At 35.8% G+C, this 21,602-nt stretch overlaps 1 protein-coding gene across 3 annotated transcripts in view; it reads left to right on the top strand.

Moving 5' to 3' along the window:
* The first annotated feature begins 436 nt into the window (after positions 1-436).
* The window catches only part of LOC121370372 (steroid hormone receptor ERR2-like), a 40,752-nt gene continuing 19,586 nt past the window's right edge, over positions 437-21,602 (top strand). For 2 of the 3 annotated variants that reach the window (XM_041495542.1, XM_041495541.1), the window contains exons 1-3: positions 1,101-1,125; positions 4,415-4,859; positions 11,178-11,294. In XM_041495542.1, the coding sequence (XP_041351476.1) occupies positions 1,120-1,125; positions 4,415-4,859; positions 11,178-11,294 (568 nt within the window). In that variant the 5' untranslated portion in view covers positions 1,101-1,119. Of the gene's footprint in view, positions 862-1,100; positions 1,126-4,414; positions 4,860-11,177; positions 11,295-21,602 lie in introns of those variants that run through there. The other variant, XM_041495543.1, reaches the window with a different exon arrangement.

The following is a 21,602-nucleotide window of genomic DNA, read 5'->3' as shown; positions in this document are numbered from 1 at the left end:
ATGAAGTCTATGGGGGAGGGGTCAGGTCATTCTCTCCCGGAAAATAGGCCTGTGTTGGAAAAAAAAGGAGAAAAGTTGCTTGAGCATGGAGGAGTTTCGACCCCCCCCCCCCAAATTTAAAAATAAATAAAAACAACCCTTCCCTGCCACGCGACTGCGTAGCTAGTTTCTAAGGAGGGAGTAGCCTACTTTAACTAGATGAGGTCAATTTTTTTCTGTTTTAAAAGTTTGCCTACCGTGACAACTTCTACGCAGTTTCATTCATGCTACAAGTACGAGCTGTTGAATAGGGTTACATTTCTTGTTATGCTCGGTATATGATATTGTTTTTATCTCTGACTTGCGCAATACCAATAGATGATGAAATGGATCCAAGCACATGCAGTTAACTGGGTATTGCCCTAACATTTGGTTCACCAATGCACTAGCACCGATTCCATTGATTGGGATCCAGTCGACTATTGAATCCCTCAAGTCACTGTGCCAAATACGTTATTCGCAAAATCTTTACGCAGGTTGCTTCAGAAATAGACTGACTGCCTGCCAGAAGGTGATACGTTGCCCATAAAAGCAGCTATGACGTATTCGGGACGGATTTTATCAATGTTTTCAAATTTTAGAGCAAAGATTTCTTCGGCGTGTCTGTCCTTTATATCATACTGCATAGACTATATTGTGGAATGTGCATTTACATATTATTTATCGTACGGATATGCGCGTCTATTGGGCTATATTGTTTGACCCAGATTTGCGATTCAGGATATAGTACGACGCCATGTGACTAGGGTTTGCTGACGCAAGCGACCAGCATTCCATCTGTGGAAGTGGTTTGTACGGGATACGATTCTCACCGAGTTTAAGGTATATTACTAAATGTATGTACTTGTGTTTGTATTTATATAGATATCGATGTCTGTATTTTGATCACTTGCAAACGTAGGCATGTGTAATTTCAGTTTCATTCATACAAAACGGAAAAGTTCGGCTGCTAGCAATGTCAAGGCAAGTTTAAAGAGGCCTTCTTTCATTGGTTAATATTTGGGGGTGGGCACGTATTATCCAATCGTATACAGGCGGACTTGCGTATGACCGGCGCAGTCTTTGCCACGAGTTTTAGCAATGCAGGTGAGTTTTACCTTTTCCTGTTATTGTGTGGAAGTAATACAATAAGTATAATTTATAAATTAAAAAAAATAATACTAGGAACTGCTAAATATTTAAATAAGGTGTTTATGGTCTTTATGGCAGCGTGTTTTTTGTTTTTAATTCCTTCTACATCTGTAGTGCCATGGTTCTGCACAAGTGCAGAAAATCGGCCGGACTTCGGCACTGACTTGGCCTAGCAGACGGTTTTTTGTTTGTTTTTGCTTTCTTTTAAATTGTTATTATTGTATTAAACTGACATTAGACTATAATAATATAAATTTTCTAACATAGTTTGCGAAGCCAAATAAAACTGCTGCCAAATAACTGCACATTTGAGATTAGGCCAATATGAAATCGATAATAATGACGGAACACTCCTACACAGTATCGTGTGTGCTCTTTGTGTTGAAGAGTGGTCTTGTTAGTGGGAGGTAACTCTTATAGCTTTCATTAATGTGTGACCGTGTCAATCTACTTACTAAGAACGTAATTTTGCAAAGTGCATTTTAGCCACTGTAACACAGAAATGAAAACCAGAAAATACTCCAGATTTTAATGCAACACCAAAACTATTAATCCTTGTTCTTTATATGTAGGCAATGGGTTAAATCTGGATCACTCCCTAAAACTGTATCAGATCAGAAACCAGATTTGAATATTATATAAATTAATAAAGACCATCAACCGAATGTTGGAATTATGGGAAAAATATCCGCCCGGTCCCCCCCTCCCCTAACCCTAACCCTAACCTTAACCCCAACCCCAACCCCAACCCCAACCCCAACCCCAACCCCAACCCCAACCCCAACCCTAACCTTAACCCTAACCCTTTTCACTTTTTGTACTTGCTGATCACTTTTGGTAGTAATGGATTAAGAGGACGATTTTCTGTTTTAGATTTTGGCATGTTTTGGCAAATTCCATCTAAAGCTGTGTTTTTTGGGTTTTTTAAGTTTCCAATTAATTGCAAATGATAATTTGCTACAAATAATGTAAAATTCTCACATACAAATTTATACCTGAAGTTTTACATCAGTATTATGTTGCTACTTTGTTAGATATTAATGTGTCTTTGATTCAGTTATGATTACGAATGGCCAAAGAGGAAAAGACAAAATGGACAACACTGGAAATAAACTTGTGTAACCAATACTAAAATCCAATGCATAACTTATAATTTGAAGTTAATTTGTTTTGCTATACCTTCACAACTGGTACATGTTCACATTATATTACATATCTACAGGAAGCAGGCACTAGGAACAAGAACAACCCAAGTTCTTTGCAGTTTCTATAGGATGCAATACCAGTAAATTGGCATATATATGAAAATATCTTTTGTTAATTAGTTGTATGCCAAAATATAATAAATGTGCATTTACAACTATTTTTATAATTATATGTATATAATATTACCAAAAAATAAACATGATCTGTGAAAATCAGGAATTCTATTTTAGTTGCTGAATTAAGTGATCCCAGTGTTTGAGATTAATGGTATCCCGATATCCCAGGGATATCGGAATTTAATTTTGAATACCAGAGTTAGTATCCCACCGGGATACCATATAATGTTGTTTTTTGTTTTTTAATTCTGTATTTTTATTATTCATTGAAACAATGAAAGTCATCATTTACTGGTGAAGTTAAGTAACAGTGTCGTCCAAGTTTGTTATTATGTTATTTATGAATTTCATTTAAGTGGGATACTAAATTCTCAGGTGGGATACCAGATTTTAAAATGTTAGTATCCAACTGGGATACTGCCCAAAATTTTTAATCTCGAACACTGGATCCCGTCTACTTTTTTGTGACTGCAGAAAATTGTCCCCTCTGTATTATAACATTTATTGCATTCAATGTGGCCCCTGCCTTGATGACCACCAGATACGTAACATATGATGTTTTCTAAAATGGAACGAAAATCTAAGATTGCTTCTCTCGCCAGAAAATTTTGGAGGATTGTCTCAAAAACCATTAATTACAACCAGTTCAGCATTAATTTAGTAATTTGATGGAAGGTATAAGTGACTGAATTACCATTCATTTAATTCTCTGTTTTGGTGGATGTGTCGATTGTACAAAACAGTACATGGGAACATGTCTGACATCCTTGACTTTTGTGTGTGTAAAAATGAAGCAAGCAAATAAGTCCAGATTAAACTTAACCCACTCATAAACATGTCATATTTAATACTTTTTTTCTATGATTTTAAGATTATAATTTGGAAAAACCCTTCATTTGTTATTTTTCATATAGTCAGTTGTACAGCAGCTATATGGTTATTGAAGTCACATGATTCTCATGGCATTTGCTAGCAAAACTCACTTCACAGATACTTGCCAAAAATATAACATTAAAAATCATTCTGGGAGTCTTATTTAAATACAACACTGTATTCTTGATTTATTGCCCCCCCCCCCCCCCCCCCCCCTTATAAAACACCAACCCTGCTTACAGGCAAGTTCCTTTTAAAGTACTATTTGTATTTCTGTTTAATTACCTCAATTTACTGCACCCTTGCAATCTGCAATCAACCAAATACATTTTAAAACTGAACTCCATTTAACCAAATGTTATAATATATGTACCTTTGATGTTACCACCAATAGCCCTGTCTGAAATTGACCTTTTGATTGGTGAATACTAAATAATGGTGGACACTGGTAGTCGCATGCATTTACAAGTTTTGTTGGACTGTAATGATTTTATAAATAAATGAATAGATTTAATAAAAAAAACCCCAATAGTTTTATTGTGTTGATATTGTTTTTGTTAATATTGATTAAAAATGGAGTAATTTTTTTGACATCCAACAACATAAAATGATGTTTGGTAGTGAACCCAAGGTATCCTCGAAATAAGCTATACATAGTCTGTGTTACTGATTAGTAGGTCATGACATTGTGGTATCTGTCAGTTATTACTACTCTTAAGTTTGAATTCCTTTTAATATTGTTATAAAACATTGGCTGTGAGAGAAATATGGAGGTTCCCAAATTAGACAGCAAGGTGGTAAAATGCAACAACAGGGCAGCAAAATGTGAAAATGGGGCAATGAAACAAGATAGTGGTCATTGAATTATCCTCCATTGGTGTAATGAGAAAACGGATTGATCATCATTATAAACTGGAACTTTAATTTTTGTTGTCCATGGTCTAAAAGAGCAGTTTTTACACACAGATTATAATCAAAATATGTTTTAAAAAAAACCCCAAAACACAAACTCTGTTTTTTGTTTTAAATGTTTTGTTTTTGTTTTGCAGGGTGTAGGGACTTTAACAGATTACACTCATTTGGCCTTGTGGACGAGTATGGATTTAGATTCGGTAAAATGTGAACCCAACAGTCCTGTCGGTTTGGGCCGGTGCTCTCAACACTCTTTGGAGGAGGCATTTGATCATGACGTGTTTGTGGATTACAATACACATGATGATTATGGCTCCGACAGGTCATATGGTGATAGTGGAGACAGTGGAAATATTTCACCCGTTAGTGATGAAAATGGAAAAATGGACTTTACTTTGGACAATGGAAAATTGGACTACTGTATGGGAAAGTTGGACTTCTCGGGAACCCCGTCTTCTGACCATGAAAATGCAGATGGATCTAAGCGCACGTGTCTCGTTTGTGGTGATATTGCATCTGGATACCATTATGGGGTGTCATCTTGTGAAGCATGTAAAGCCTTCTTTAAAAGAACTATTCAAGGTAAAGATAACAAAACATGTTTTGATAAATATGGATATATATTTTTTTATATCTTGATATTGTGTACATGTTCCATCAGTACTGCAGGGCAACCTTCATAACAGCTTCATATTTGTTAAAATAATGAACATTTTATTGTATAAGGAGCCTTGCAATAGGCACATTACACAGTGAAATACAATGTTGCTGGCATATTTTGACAAGACCTCTGATGACTAGAGCATAATATGAAATGACAAACCTTTACATGTATTTTAATGAGTATCAGTAGTATTGAAGAATGTGATATATGGATTGGATTGTCCATGGGCATGGGTCAAATGCAAGTTGGAGGGACACTATTTCTCAGAGAAAAATGATTTTACCATAGTGCCTTGAGCTCTATCCTTTGCAATTATTGGATATGGATGCCTTTGTATATCATGATTACCAATGATAATTTTACTATCCTACTAGTATCTATACAGCATGAAATGTACCATATGGTAAAGGTACAATGGCAAACCAGGTAACATTTATCTTGCCAGAGAGCAGTGGCAAGTAAGGATAGCAACCACGGCATGTTGACTGGTTGGTGCAAGCCACTATAACCAATACCAATGAATAGTGACATTATGTTGTTAACCTAGATCAGTGGAAATGTGCTATGGTAATATCTAGATGCAAACAACCAGGTCAAAGTACATGTATGTCACGGTGTAGATCTAGTTTATAAATAGGATGTATCAATTGGCCTCTGTAGTTTAATGTTTAGTATAAGCCCACTATACTGACTTGAGGCATGTGTGCTCAGAAATGAAGTTGAATTAAATTATAGAAAAGTGTGAAAATTTAACCAACTGCCTCCAAATATATAAGAAAAATTCATTAATTATTAAATACCTAGAATTGGACACCCATGTTCCTACCATGTTAGCTATGAATGGTACTTGGATATATTTATGTCCTAACCCATATGCCAGTACTTGGTACATACCGTGCAGGATTTATATGGATACCAACACTTTTGATAAAATTCTTACTGTGAAAATAAGTTTGGAACCAGATGATTCTTGCAAATTCCCTCGATGAGAATCCACATGGATTCTTGTTAAAATAGATAAATTTATATCCCTGCTGTATGTGAAAGTAAAAAGCATGTAAGATGCAAGAACACTTTATCAAATGTGGAGTCCATATACCTGTATTCCAGAATGTTTACAAGACGTTAAGAGATGTCAGGTGTTGGATACTTGCTGAAGTAGGCTCACATATCTTCATGAATGTTAAATATAGACATGTACATGAATGGTAAGGGTGGGACGTAGCGCATGATGCGCGGTCGTCTAGGATCAATCCCCGTCAGTGGGCCCATTGATCTATTTCTCGTTCCAGCCAATGCACCACGACTGGTATATCAAAGGCCATGGTATGTGCTATCCTGCAGTGATAGAAATAAGCAGAAATTTTCACTAGTCCACCGGACAAATATATCTAGAAATCTACTTGTCCGCTATACTTTCACTTGTCCAAATAAATTGTTAATTTTATTCAAGTGCAATGACATTAGTTTTGATTGCTCAAAATGAAACAGCATTGAACATTTTCACTTGTCCCCCGAACAACCAGTGAGGTATATTTTGCTTGTCCAAACAGATTTTCACTGTCCTGTCTGTGGGATGGTGCATATAAAAGATCCCTTGCTACTGGTTTCCTCTCTATGGCTGTGTCAAAATGACCGTATGTTTGACATCCAGTAGCCGATGATTAATAAAGCAGTACTCTAGTGGTGTCGTTAAACAAAACAATTTTAAATTGTACATGAATGAATCTAGATAATACAATTAACACTCCTATATCCACCCTGAGCACAACCTCTGACTTTGCCAGTGACCAAATATAGGACAGAATGAGGGGAGCTCAGAGTAAGTTTGAGGTTGGTAGAATTTGCAAATATCTGGAAAAGAATGTTTTTTCGACTTCCCATTAAATTTCAGGGCAAAATGCTTATGATGGATTGGCAGGATCGTAAACGTCCATGGATGGAAATGACATGGACCTCCACTGGTTGTTGGTGTGGTGTCTTGGGCAATAAACCAGAATGCCCTGCCACTGGCAGTTGGGTTGCCAGTTTTGGACCTCTCCCCACCAAACTGCCCTTCCTATTTCATCCTGGCCTGCAGCTGGCATATATGATGGTGACTGACACGGTGTCTCCAGTATGCACAATACAAAACTGTTAACATCATTTTGAGTTCTCATATCATCCCCCAAGGAAAGTGGGTGGGACAGAGCATAAGTGAAACCACTCTTCATTGTAGCTGTCAAACTTTGAGATGTACATAAATGATATTCTGGACTCAGTTGCATAGGCAAAATGCTCACCTGCTGTAATTTTGATCCTTCATACATAAATTTTAAACCACTTAACTTTGCAACAAGTAAACAGAAAATTAAAAAGTCAATTATTGTGCCTTCAACTAATGGCAATAATTTTTTATCCAACAGCAGAAACACTGCTCTCAGTAATGCCCTGACCTATGGCAATTCATATTGTAGCTACGGAAGTTGCTGTCAGTGTCGCCATAAAATTCGAGCCATGCTGTCAGTTCAGATAGGTTCTTTCACTATGAACTTTTCTGTCTAAAATGTACCAGAATGAATATAGCGTGACTGTGTCAATATAAACTTCAATGCTGAAATGGCTGTTATATCCATGCATACATCAAATGAACCTGAATGGCCTCCAAATTGTGTTTGGGATTTCAGTCTATAGAAGACATCCATTGTACATGAGTATATATATATATATATATATATATATATATATATATATATATATATATATATATATACTCAACAACAAAAGTTTAGCTAATGTTAAAAGAAATGACATAACATTTAGAAATTAACCTATTTTTATTGATTAGTATTCACATCTGAAAAGTTTACCATTTACTAACAACATAAACTCATCAACCTTTGCCTTAACACAACAGGAGGACCAGGTTTTCTTAGTTTATTCAACCATGGCAAATTTAGACGTCTTAAAAGATATTTGCTAAACTTTTGTTGTTGAGTATATATATGAGCCAGATCTTTTTCTAGAAAAACATTTCCCTTGATTTTTCTTTTGTACTCAGAAATACCTGAAGGAGACTATTAATAAAAGAGAGGTTTAAAACTTCAACAGATTAACCCCCCCCCCCCATCCCCTCTAAAACCCTCACAAAACTCCCACAACATCTACATTGTATCATATGATGGACACGTAATCAGGAGATATTTTATTCTTGGTATTGTTGGTCCTTCATGGGCGGGACGTAGCCCAGTGGTAAAGTGCTTGCTTGATATGCGGTCAGTCTAGGATCGACCCACGTCTGTGGGCCATTGGCCTATTTCTCATTCCAACCAGTTCACTACAACTGATATAACAAAATCTGTGGTATGTACTATCCTGTCTGGGATGGTGCATATAAAATATACTATGCTATTAATGGACACATGTAGCGGGTTTCCTCTTTAAGATGATATGTCAAAATTGTCAAATGTTTAACATCCAATAGCTAATGATTAATAAATGAATGTACCCTGTTGGTGTCATTAAACAAAAAACTTACCTTTTTTGTTGGTCCTTCCTTAATCCCAGTTAAATAAGACTGATGTTGTCAACCTTTTGTGACAACTGTTGCTTTTCTGTGCATCCCATTCAGTTTGTATTAATTAAATTTTGCCAAGGCTATTTTTTAAAAGTTGAAATAGCTTTTACAATATGCTCAGGTCTCTCCATTGGAATTTATGTAAGGAGAGCAGTTCTACACAATTAAAAACATTAAGAATTCACCATGTAACAAAAAATAAAACAAATGATGAAAGGCGAGTCAGGGTTTCTGCCAGAGGGTAAAATGTGTATGGCGCCATAGCCAACTTAGTTACTCTTATCATTACTGTATGATTTTTTTTTTTTTAACCCTAACCCTCAACTGAACCCATTTTCTTTCTGGGGGAGGCCCCCGATATTCCCTGTTAACTGTGGTTGCATAGTGCCATACCCAAAAATTTCTTTGTGGCAAAAGCAATGCGAGTGTTAAAACACTCACAACTTCAATCTCTGGGTAAGTAAGCGGGGGCAATCTTGTTCTTACCCCTAGAGTGAGTCAACTATGGGATCCTTTCAAACCATTGGACATAATCTGTTTGAATAAATTTGCCAAATTCTGGTTGCATTTTTGTTAAGAATTGTATAATCTGTAAATTGATATGGAGCATCAGAAGAATGTCACCATTGCACAAACTTGCAGGCCAGGTGTGGAACCATCGTGGAGATTATCATTTAGCTTGTCTGTCTGGATGTATTTTAGGACCACTAGGCTCTTGCATGCAAAGGTCCACACATTGTTGTTTTTTTTACTCACTTTAACCCCCAAAAAGTTGTTTTATTTAATGACGCCACTAAAGCACATTGATTTCTTAATCATCAGCTACTGGATGTCAAACATTTGGTAATTGTGACATATAATTTAGAGAGGAAACCGCCTACATTTTTCCATTAGTAATGAGGGATCTTTTATTTGCACCATCCCACAGACAGAATAGTACATATCACAGCCTTATATATACCAGTGGTGGTGCAGTGGCGGTGCAGTGGCTGAATGAGAAATAACGAATGAGACCACTGACAGGGATCGATCCTAGGTGTACACTGTACTACTGGACTTTAACCAAAATCCATGCCTACAGTAAAACAAATTTAAATACAATTTAACCATATAATTTTGTTTTACTATTTACACAATGGAAAGTATTGCTATATAAAATGTTTTCCTGTATACATCATAATAGTATTTACTGAAATACGTAATTTTGTCTGTTTTTTGTTTGTTTGGCCTATTAACAGCATTTATGTCCATTACCGTTAAATGTTTTCCATGTTACCCGTGTTTGGAAAGAAGACATATTATTATTGCAATAAATATATATGAAGATATATGATACAGATATTATTTTGAGAGTAAATATTGGCAAATTTGTGTTGTTTGTTTGCGTGGATGTTCCTTCCATTTTGTGGAATGTTTGTCTGTGCTGGTTCAAGTACAACTCTTCTTTAAAAAAAATACACTACCAAAACAGGGAACCCAGCAACACAAATTTCTGTTGCACTTTTGCTGCTGAGGTCAAATCATGTCTGGATTATTGGCTGTGGTGAGAAACTTGACTGTTAGCTCAGAATTTAAGCTTGAGGCTGAAGAAAATGCAGCAAATATTGATGACTGTTTCTTTCTTGTTTGTTTCTGACAGCCATTGATAATGAATGGTTGAGGTTGTTACAGCCGATTCCAATGCTTTTCTTCTGCCAGGGTCGATTAGCGGCACAATAAAAGAGGCTGACCTTGAACAATCTTAAAATTTATTACTTCTCAATACCTTCGATGTATTAACACAAATGGCCAAAACAGTTCTTACATTTGATTTCGAGAGCTGTTTTTAGAATACACTTGGATATATTGATACATGTAGTGTATTAATGTTAAATGCATAGCTTTGGATTTTGAGTTGAATTTTTTAGTTTTTTATTTGTTTTTTGTTTGTTAATGAACCCAAAAAATCTGAATAACCACCCCCATTCAATCAGTATTCTGTGAAAAATATAAATATTTGGCTGAATAATGTGATAGCCGTCAGATTGTCTGAAGTCAGAATGTACCAGTTCTGTAGTCCTACACTTTTATTAGTATTCTTAATACATGTAAGGGCTGGACTGTAGCCCAGTGGTAAAGTGTTTCGCTTGATACACAGTCGGTCTAGTATTGATCCCTGTCGGTGGGCCTATTGGGCTATTTCTCGCTCTAGCCAGTGCAGCTGGTATATCAAAGGCAGTGGTATGTGCTTTCCTGTCAGTGGGATAGTGCATATAAAAGATTCCTTGCTACTAATGAAAATGGTGTCAATTTCTACCTCCTTACAGAACATAATATTCAGTTTCACATCATGGTCCTTCGTCTAAATATGAAACAAATTCCTCTAATAATTTGGACAGTATCCTCTGAAATTTTTTGAATGGTGCTGAAAGGCTTGATTTTAGAAACAGAAATAGACAGGACACATTTTTCGAAACATGAATGTCAGAACCATATATTAGCCCAGCATTGATGTCAGCCTTTGAGATGCTATTAACATTTTTCTTTCTTTTCACTGCAGGTTCAATCGATATACATTTGTACATGTATTTTTAATCTCATCCATTTATAAAATGAATCGCCATTTACATCTTACAGTGTTGGGTAAGTTGGAACTGTTTTTAGAGATGGCTTAAATGTTCATCTTTTTTATGTTTTGTAGGCAATATTGAATACTCATGTCCAGCCAATGGGGACTGTGAAATCACTAAGCGAAGGCGAAAGGCTTGCCAAGCTTGTAGGTTTCAGAAATGTTTAACAGTCGGCATGCTCAGAGAAGGTAGGCAGTTAAGAAATATGAAGTTCTAGTGTGCATACTAATGTGTATCATTAATATCCATCACAGTTCATTGTCACTTTTACACATTAACAGGCTACAATGGCCCTAACGATGTCACACTATCAACGCACATCCGCTAGTCATTAATCAACCCATGAAGTAGCTATACGAGGATGTATATCTGTTTCCTCATGTTTTTATTTACAAACTAGCTGCAGAAGTGCTCGCTGTGCTGTGTCTTAATTAGCTGACTCGTTGTATTAGCCACCCTCTCAAATTTGACCCTGAATATCTGCTGCCTAATGGTGGATCGACTCGATCATTTTAAAATACATCATTCGTATGACTGTACTTATAAATTTAAGATTATTTTATAAAAATCAAAATGTGGTCAATCTATTTTGGTGAAGTTTTTGTCAAAGTACAGGGCCCAATTTCACGAAACATTGTATGCCTAGTTTTGCACAAAAATGTAAATCTACAACTAAAACACAATTCTTATTGCTATCATAGTACAACCAATATAGTTTTAAAGTGCTGTGCCAGACTATACACTAAAATTTCAAATTCCACAATTAAATGCTTTCTTAATTCATTGCAATAATATTTTACACCGATATGTAAATCAATAATTACGAAAATGCCCCATAAAAGTATTAAAACATCACTCCCGTAGAACACTGCCGGAAACGACCGAGTAAAATTCTCGGTAAAAACATTTTGCCTGTAAATAGCCGTGACGTCACGAAGGGAACGCGCTTCACAGAAACCAACCACGAGATGGGATCGACAGCGATTGCCAAGCTCAATGATCATGCGATTCTTCTTTCGATGATGAATAGTGTAGTAATGACGACTGGACTAATATTTGTGCAACACAACAAATAATGCCTTGTCAGTTTGAACCTGGAACATCTTCCGACGAACCACCGGCCTGACAGATGACGATGAAAATGGTCGTGGAGACAGCTTACCACTAATTTACAACTTTTATTATTGTTTTGTTCTTTAGCTTTTCGTGCGAATTATTTTGCTACACTGTATGTTCTAATACTTGTGATGTAGTAGAAAAGACGATAAATAACTCTTGAATTCTACGAGTCAAATGGACCCGATATCGGTAATTTTAAGAAATAAACAAAAACGACTTTTAGTCCGTCCCATCCCTCTATGAAGATGTTTTTTTGTGTGAATAATTTCAGTTTAGTTTGACGTAAAAAAAAAGAGTAAAAGTGTTTTGGAAATAACAAAACAATACTATTTTGTGTGTGCAGTTGTGAAAACAGTCTGCTCAGAAATACATAACTTATTTTAATTTTAAGAAATAAACAAAAACGACTTTTAGTCCGTCCCATCCATCTATGAAGATGTTTTTTTTGTGTGAATAATTTCAGTTTAGTTTGACGTAAAAAAAAAAAAAAGAAGAGTGAAAGTGTTTTGGAAATAACAAAACAATACTATTTTTTGTGTGCAGTTGTGAAAACAGTCTGCTCAGAAATAAATAACTTCCATAGTATGAAAAAAGGTTTTCTCTGTGGGTAGGTATAGTAAAATTAATTTAATGTATTTATAGTCTGTTTAACAGGGAATGCCTTTTTTCATACTATGGAATTTACAAGTCATTTATTTCTGATCCGATTGTTTTCTAAGATGCATACAAAATTAGCTTCTTTTTTTTCTTTTTCTTTTTACCAAAAAACCCTACATTTTTGTAGGCTATAGATACTTACTTGTCTGTACTTTATTGTTTTAATGTTCTCGAACTGTAAAGAAAAATCTCACAAATGAACGAGATGCAAACGACAACAAATCGGATCTCGATGATTGCACGAACCGTGCATGAGAAAATAAACTGACCGGAGTTGAAAGCATAACGCAATTTGGGACATTGACGATATGCACCCCACGGTCGTTTCGGTGTGGATGGCGTCGGCTTGTTGTCATTTGTTTTGTGTCGCAGAAAAAATGTTGGTACGGCATCTTTTTTTAAAAGCCATAACACATGGTATTCCCATATCTCGCTTAAGCCGACAACGAATCGAAACTAAAGTGTCTTCTGTCGCAACGGTCTCCGGCATTTTCTTCCTGTCCAGTATTTCCACGTTGTTTTAATCAAATTCACACACAGCTTTCTCACAGCAACATTACTAGGAAATGCGTGAAGACTAAATTTATCGGCTTTTGTATTGCTACAGCCGCCAACAACACTCCGTTTAACCATAATAAACACAAAAGAAGCAATGAACAATGGCGCCGACTATCGAAAGGGGTTCCCTTCGTGACGTCACGGATCAAATGTTACGGAAATTCTCGAAACGAATTCAGCTGGTTCTGTTTTTCAGGGGAATATTTTTAAATGGAAAATATACCGGTATATAATTTTTTTACATTTTTTTTTTTAATTTTCTAATCATATTAAATAATATATTGATTGATATAGCTCAATACATCATACATCTGGAACAGCACTTTAAGTACACATTTTTAATTTTCTTTTGACATTAAAATGCTCCATCTTCCGTAATGATGTAATTTTCCATGTGAAATAGATTCCAAACGTGTAAACGTATGCCCGGTATAACTGCTAGTCGCATTAGTAAACTTACAATGTTTAGTGAAATTGGCCCCAGATAACTTTTAATAATCATTTAGACATTAATACAGATATTTCTGAAAGTTATCACCAAAGGTGGAATAGACTACAATATTCTGTACTTTTGGTTTTGTCTTCTAAATTGAGTACGTAGATCAACTTGTAACATAGATGACAGATGTGTTTTGATTATATGATGATATATGATATCATATAATATAGCACTCATGCCATAATTGCAATAAAGAACATGACCATTTCCATTTTGTTTTATAAATTGTGATATCTGTAACTAATGAAAGATCTGGTACTTTTATACTCAGATAAGTTAGAAAGTGCTTGAATTTTGTTTCAAAGGCAAAAAAAACCCAACCCCACCTTTAAGTTGGAAAAGAACAAAAATATGTGAACATACTTTTTTCTATTTTTCTAAAATTCTAGTAGTTGAGTGAACACATAAGTTCACCTGTTGTTGAGTCACTGGATACTTGTTTGTAAACATGAGTAACAACAGTTTGTATATAAATGTATACTGTGTATGTACTGTAGCATGTAATGTTATACATGTAGTTGATAAATGTAGTCCTTGAAATGTTGGAATTAAGTGTGCTTAAAAACTACTTGAAAACATTCCTTTTACACCTGTACAAATGAACATTAATAGATGTATAACCAGTAAAAAGTAAACAGTTAAATATTACACTAGTGTAGTATTATGTCCATGCTGTTATATAATAGGTTATTACATTAAGCTTTTGAAGCCATAAATGGTTGACAGATTTTAATTGCCTTCAGGGTTGTTTATTTATATTACATTGTGCCATGTTTTAACCCTACCCCACTTCCCAGGAACGTATTAATAGAAAAGTCAGCTTGTATACATAATACAGCAATATACAGTACAGTGTACCTTAGACACAGCAATATTCAGTACAGTGTACCAGTAAGTGGCCTCAAGAGGGCTATGGATTGTGCAAAATAGCAAATTAATAATAAAGTGAACAATTTAATCAGTAACCTTATTTATTGCAAATGATGTCTAAATGCTTGAGATAAAGTACCATATAGATCTTCACCTATAGATTGATCATTTTCAGTTAAGAGGCGACTGCTCTTAATTCAAACCTTGAAAACAATTTGCTAATATGTACGCTAAATATTAATTGGAAATATTTTTGAAGCTATTACTGCATACAGGCATCGATATAAGCAGTGTCTTGTAACCCATGTACAGGTTACCACAAAATATGGACCTGGTGACAAGTAGGTTACATGTCATCATGTTTACAATTCTAATTATTTTCACTTTAAAAGTCCTCAACAGAAAAACCAACACATTATTAATGTATATCACTGTTCTCATTGTATTGATACCTGATTGTGTTTCTTGTATTTGAATAACACTCATTTGATCAAAATTTAGATGACCAGTGTAGAACCTTTTATTTAATATATATTAGATTGGTACTAATACTACTATTTAGTTCCAACAATGTTCAGTTCTCAACTTCGTTAAAGTGACCCTAGTAAAATACAGCGTCACATGCATACTCTTGTTTCGTTCAACTGTAATTTATCCAGATGTATTACAGGTTTGTAGATTAACCCAACTTAGTGTCTGTGTTCATGGGTTCAAACAAGGGTCTACGACACATGGTAACCTCCCAGTAACCTGAATGACCATTATAATTCTTATCTTATTTCAATACCTGTGCATCTCTCGCTTCATTTGCATTGAAATATCATAAATTAGGGAAATCATTTATTATGTCCTTAGTACAGGTGTCTTTTCTCTATTGTACTGTACATACATGAAGACTGCACTGAAAAAGAAACTGCATGGGTTAGACATTTATTTGTGGTTTCATTGAGAGTGTTACATGTCAACAATCTAGATCTAACAGAACTGTAACTGGGTCTTCTTAGGACAACTTGTAGAAGTGAAAAAAGCTATTGTCTGACATTGCAAACCATAAAGTGCACAAGGGATATGGTGTGATAAAGTCAACATGTTAATAACGGGTGTGTCCACCTGTTGCATTGGTGACTGCAGTGCACCTCAGGCTCATGGACGCTACCAGATGTGCTTGTGAAGTACCATGCCAATGTTGACGGCAGAGTTTTGTTGATTGTATAAGTGGGTCAACCATTAATATCCATTGGTCATTACATAGGAACATTTGGAACATGGATGGTCTACAAAGTCAATTTTAAGAGATACAAATTTAATATTCCAGTGGCAATGAAACTACTAAGCATAACAGACATAAAGCATTCCAAAGGGATCATAATATTGGGGGTGGGACGTAGCCCAGTGGTAAAACGTTCGCTTGATGCGCGGTCGGTTTGGGATTGATCCCTGTTGGTGGGCCCATTGGGCTATTTCTCGCTCCAGTCAGTGCACCACAACTGGTATATCAAAGGCCATGGTATGTGTTATCCTGTCTGTGGGATGGTGTATATAAAGGATCCCTTGCTACTATTCAAAAAGAGTAGCCCATGAAGTGGTGACAGTGGGTTTCCTCTCTCAATATCTGTATGGTCCTTAACCATATGTCAGACCATATAACCGTAAATAAAATGTGTTGAGTGCTTTGTTAAATAAAACATTTCCTTCCTTCCTTCATAACATAGGCTATTGGATAAATGTAGCACAATGTACATAGTATATGTAAGTACAGTGGTAGTCTCATGTTTTGACCTGAAGTTGGGTGGGCTAGGTGTTAATGGGGACTGCACAAGCTATCTGCATGCTTTGCATGGCCCTGCTCAATACTGACATATAAAACACTGTGCACCACTCAAGGCAGTGTTTCTGCTAGAAAGACATTTTTGGGTATGGCGCTATGGAATTGAATCCAACCACAGTCAAAAAGGGGTATGGGGGGGCCTCCCCCAGAAAGAAAATGGGTTAGGTTTAGTGTTAGGGTTAAGAAAATCATACCATAATGATGAGTCATTAATTTTGTTAACTTCAAAAACAAAATCTGCCAAATATTTTGAGTATGGCGCCATACCTGTTTTACCCTCTGGCAGAAATCCTGCAAGGGTATATTTACATAGGTGTCAGAATGACATGAATCGGTTCATTGTGTCAAAATGTTTTATGTTTGTGTATTATCTGAGATGTATTCCTAATTGCAAATTTATTTACTAGGTATGGTTTAACAAAAATTAGGTACATTTTGGTTGGGTACGTTTTGGTTTGGGTACGTTTTGACCAGCTTCCTTTCATCTTTAATTGTCCACTTTTAAGCACAATGTAATTGGTCAGTGATGATATCATTAAAGGGACATAATCATTGTTTTAAATTTATATCCTATAGAAAGGCTAGTAGTACGGATCTTTTCATGCGGTTAAGTATGCTAAGATGTGAAAAAATTCTGTTTGCTATAAGGAATGGTACCTTAGTTTGCAAAGATGTCAGACACCAGACAGTCTATAAGCTCATTCAGCTGATTTGAGGAAGTGTCAGTTTTATAAAATATACATATTATGAACAAAAGATTGAACATTTGAAAAATAATTAATGTCGGTGACCAGATTTCAGTTTTATTGTGGCAACAGCTTGTAGCTGCAGGGTTTCTGCCAGAGGGTAAAATGGGTATGGGGCCATACACAATTTTTTTTATTTTTTTTTTAAAGTTAACCTTTTGACAAAATTAATTACTTTTATCATTACTCTTTGATTTTCTTAACCCTAACCCTAACCTTAACCCATTTTCTTTCTGGGAGAGGCCACCCATACCCTCTGTTGACTGTGGTTGCATTCATTTTCATAACACCATACCCAAAAATGTCTTTCTGGCAGAAATACTGGTAGGCAATGTCTATCATTGTATTTGAGATGCTTATGTTTCTAGCCGAACAGACTTGTCTGGTGTGTGAGACTATGTCTTTCACAGAACACATTTGTTAACGAATTCCATCTAATAATAAGGAAGGAAATGTTTTATTTAATGACACACTCAAGACATATTATGGTTAAGGACCACACAGATATATTGAGAGAGGAAACCCGCTGTCACCACTTCACGAGCTACTCTTTTCGATTAGCAGGATGGGATCTTTTATATGCACCATCCCACAGACAGGATAGTACATACCACGACTACTGTTACACCAGTTGTGGAGCACTGGCTGGAACGAGAAATAGCCCAGTGGGTCCATCTAATAATAAAAGCAAACTTGTAGAAGAAACATTTTTGAGTATAACTGCTGGACACAGTTCATAATTAAAGACTGGAAATATCAACATAATACAGTAAAAAAAACCCACCTAATAATAAAAATAAAAACTTGGATAATGTCAATGGTTTTGTTTCCAGTTATTGATCAATAGTTTAAATTATTATAATCCTTACTTACACTACAGGCAAAGATAATGTAGTAAAATAACAAAAAAAGAAAAAGAAGAGATAAGCTTATGTATGCTGGATAACTGTTTTATTATTATTCAAGTCACAAGTCAAATTGTGTAAGGCCCAAAACACACTGATGGTGGGACTGGGTCTTCTAAGTCTGGCAGAGACAATTCCACATTAATTAATGTATACATTTCCTGTTAATTAAGAAACATTAAAAAGTAAGGATTTGAACATTGTGAAACTGCCATGGTGGTATGAAAATATGGAGCAGGGCTCTACAAAGCGAGTAAAATACTCGCCATGGAGACTAAAAAAAATCCCTGGCATCTAAAAAATAAAATCACATTTGCCAGTTAGCGACTGTCCAATAATTTTACTTTAATCTGTAAACAAAACTGGACATCGTAAAACACAGTGCATTGGTAGCAATTTATCTTCTATAAAACTTGTTTTCTATCGGTAATTTATTTGAAAAATAAACGTTTGAGACAAGTTATATCAGGCTATGAATAACTATTTTCCAGTATTAAAGAGTAAAACACGTTAAGGGAGGTAATACTTCGTTATGATGTTATCTCCTTTAAAGTAAAGTTTGTTTTATTTAACGACGCCGCTAGAGCACATTGATTTTTTATCTTATCATCGGCTATTGGACGTCAAACATATGGTCATTCTGACACTGTTTTTAGAGGAAACCCGCTGTCGCCACATAGGCTACTCTTTTTACGACAGGCAGCAAGGGATCTTTTATTTGCGCTTCCCACAGGCAGGATAGCACAAACCATGGCCTTTGTTGAACCAGTTATGGATCACTGGTCGGTGCAAGTGGTTTACACCTACCCATTGAGCCTTGCGGAGCACTCACTCAGGGTTTGGAGTCGGTATCTCGATTAAAAATCCCATGCCTCGACTGGGATCCGAACCCAGTACCTACCAGCCTGTAGACCGATGGCCTGCCACGACGCCACCGAGGCCGGTCGTTATCTCCTTTAACTTCAATTTCAAGCGTTTGGAAATAATTTGGCCCCAGTTCAGTTTTGGACCAAGTCAGTCCTGATCCATTTAGAGTATTAAAATGAGATTGTTGAGTCACTGTGTGTCTTTACTTCTCTGTTTAAAACTCAAATGTTAATTATTGTAAATGTTCGACTTATATATGTGTTATTCTGCGCTCCAATCGTCTCGTGCTTATCGTGATAACGAGTCCCTCCACAATAACGACTTCTCCAGTCGTGAACGTCGTTTTCATTACGTCGGAAATCATGTTCACCAGTGGATAATGAAAACATATTTCTATTTTCATGACTCGATTTTAGACGGCTTTAAAGACAACTATTTACAAAACAGTATTTATGGATTTACAAGGCAGTATGTGATGAAAATAAATATTATTTAAAGGTAATCGATTGGTAACTACTAGTAACACGTTGAAGCCTGGTAGATATTATCACAATGCTTTTATTTAACGAGTACTGCAATTTAACTGCATATTTTTGCAGTGCCATTAAAATATTAATTCGCTTAATTTCGTTTAATAAAATTATTGTGTACAGAATTTGCTAATGATGGTTAATAATCGTTCACTGTTTTAGTGGAACCGGACACAAACAGTTGTAATGACTATTTAACAACTAGGAATTACCTCTTACATTAGTAATTACATTAGTAATGTGCCGTAAAATGACACTAAAAGCACGTGGTTTATATATTAGCTGGCTACTAAATAATATTATAAGTGGCTGGCGACTAAAATATTATACTTTACTGGCCAGGGAAGAGTAAACTTGAACTTGCTTCGAAGAGCACTGTGGAACATGTTCCATGTTGTCTGTTGACAGATCTGTAGTTTGCATCAGCACAGATATGTATTTTTATCACATTTGATTAAGTGTTTTGTTTTTGACTGGCACCATATTCGTGACCCAGACCTAGACCTAGACCCAGACCCAGACCCAGCTTCAGTGTGTTTTGGACCTAAATCATCTAGATCACTCTAACCTTGCAGCATGTTTGCATCTAGTGAATAACGTTATATGACTCGATTAGGGAGATGAAATAAAAAATATGTGCTGCTTAACATGCTGCCTTTGATAGGTACCTTGGGTAGCAAGTTTACAATTTCACTGAACACACCAAACTAGCCAGACTGGTTTAAATTTTAACACACTTTCTCTCTCCCCCCCCCCCCCCCCCCCAATTTTGTTTCCCAAAAAACAAAACAAAAAAACACTCAACAAAACATTGACAAAAGATGCTGATGAAAAATGGATTTCAAAAGAGTCGAATGTGATGATAAAACATGCATGGTAGTATCTATAGCCTAGAATAATAGGAAGAGCAGTATGAAAAGAATCAGGTTACAGTAATAGAGGGTCTTCTCCAGGTAGATCAAACTGACACTTCTGAACTATTAAGGGCACTTTTTCTTCCTTTTTTTCCTTTAGGTTAAACTGCCCCCCCCCCCCCCCCACACACACACACACACACACACGGTACAGCTGTCCTTACAAGTGTTTCTGCCAGAAAGAAATATTTGGTTCATATTAATTAAATAAAATGCTGTTAGGTACAATACGAATGGGTTGATTTTTTTTTAAAAAGAAAGATGGGCATAATTTTTTATTTGTTTCGTGACAATACCAGCTAAGAAAACTGACCCCTAATGTTGGTACAGATAGTTTACTGTAAACGCACCTGTAGATGTAGGTGTAAATCAAAATATAGGTTATTACATGCTTCATTTTAATCTTTATTCCCACTGCAATATCATTAAATCTTGGCATTTTGGGGCGAGTTGTATCGTGTGATGTCTGGTATGGCTCTGTGAAATTGAATGCAACCACAGTCAACGGGGTATGGGGGGGGGGGGGAGGGGGGGTCCCCCAGAAAGAAAATAGATTTAGTTTAGGGTTAGGGTTAAGAAAATTATATAGAAATGATAAGTCATTAATTTTGTCAATTAACATTGGTACAGATAGTTTACTGTAGATGTAGGTGTAAATCAAAATATAGGTTATTACATGCTTCATTTTAATCTTTATTCCCAGTGCAATATCATTAAATCTTGGCGTTTTGGGGCGAGTTGTATCGTGTGATATGTGGTATGACTATGGAATTAATGCAACTACAGTCAACAGGAGGTATTGGGGTCTCCCCCAGAATGAAAATGGGTTAAGTTTAGGGTTAGGGTTAAGAAAATTATATAGAAATGATAAGAGTAATTCATTTTGTCAAAAGGTTAACTTAAAAAAGTAAAATTTCAAAACAATTTGAGTATGGCGCCATACCCGTTTTACCCTCTGGCAGAAACCCTGGAGTAGATAATATTAATGTATAAAAATAATGCA

This window comes from Gigantopelta aegis, chromosome 4 (genome assembly GCF_016097555.1).
Source record: "Gigantopelta aegis isolate Gae_Host chromosome 4, Gae_host_genome, whole genome shotgun sequence".
NCBI classification, from domain to species: Eukaryota; Metazoa; Mollusca; class Gastropoda; order Neomphalida; family Peltospiridae; genus Gigantopelta; species Gigantopelta aegis.
Note: the sequence above shows the minus strand (reverse complement) of the source record. Positions and strands in the feature narration are given on the sequence as shown.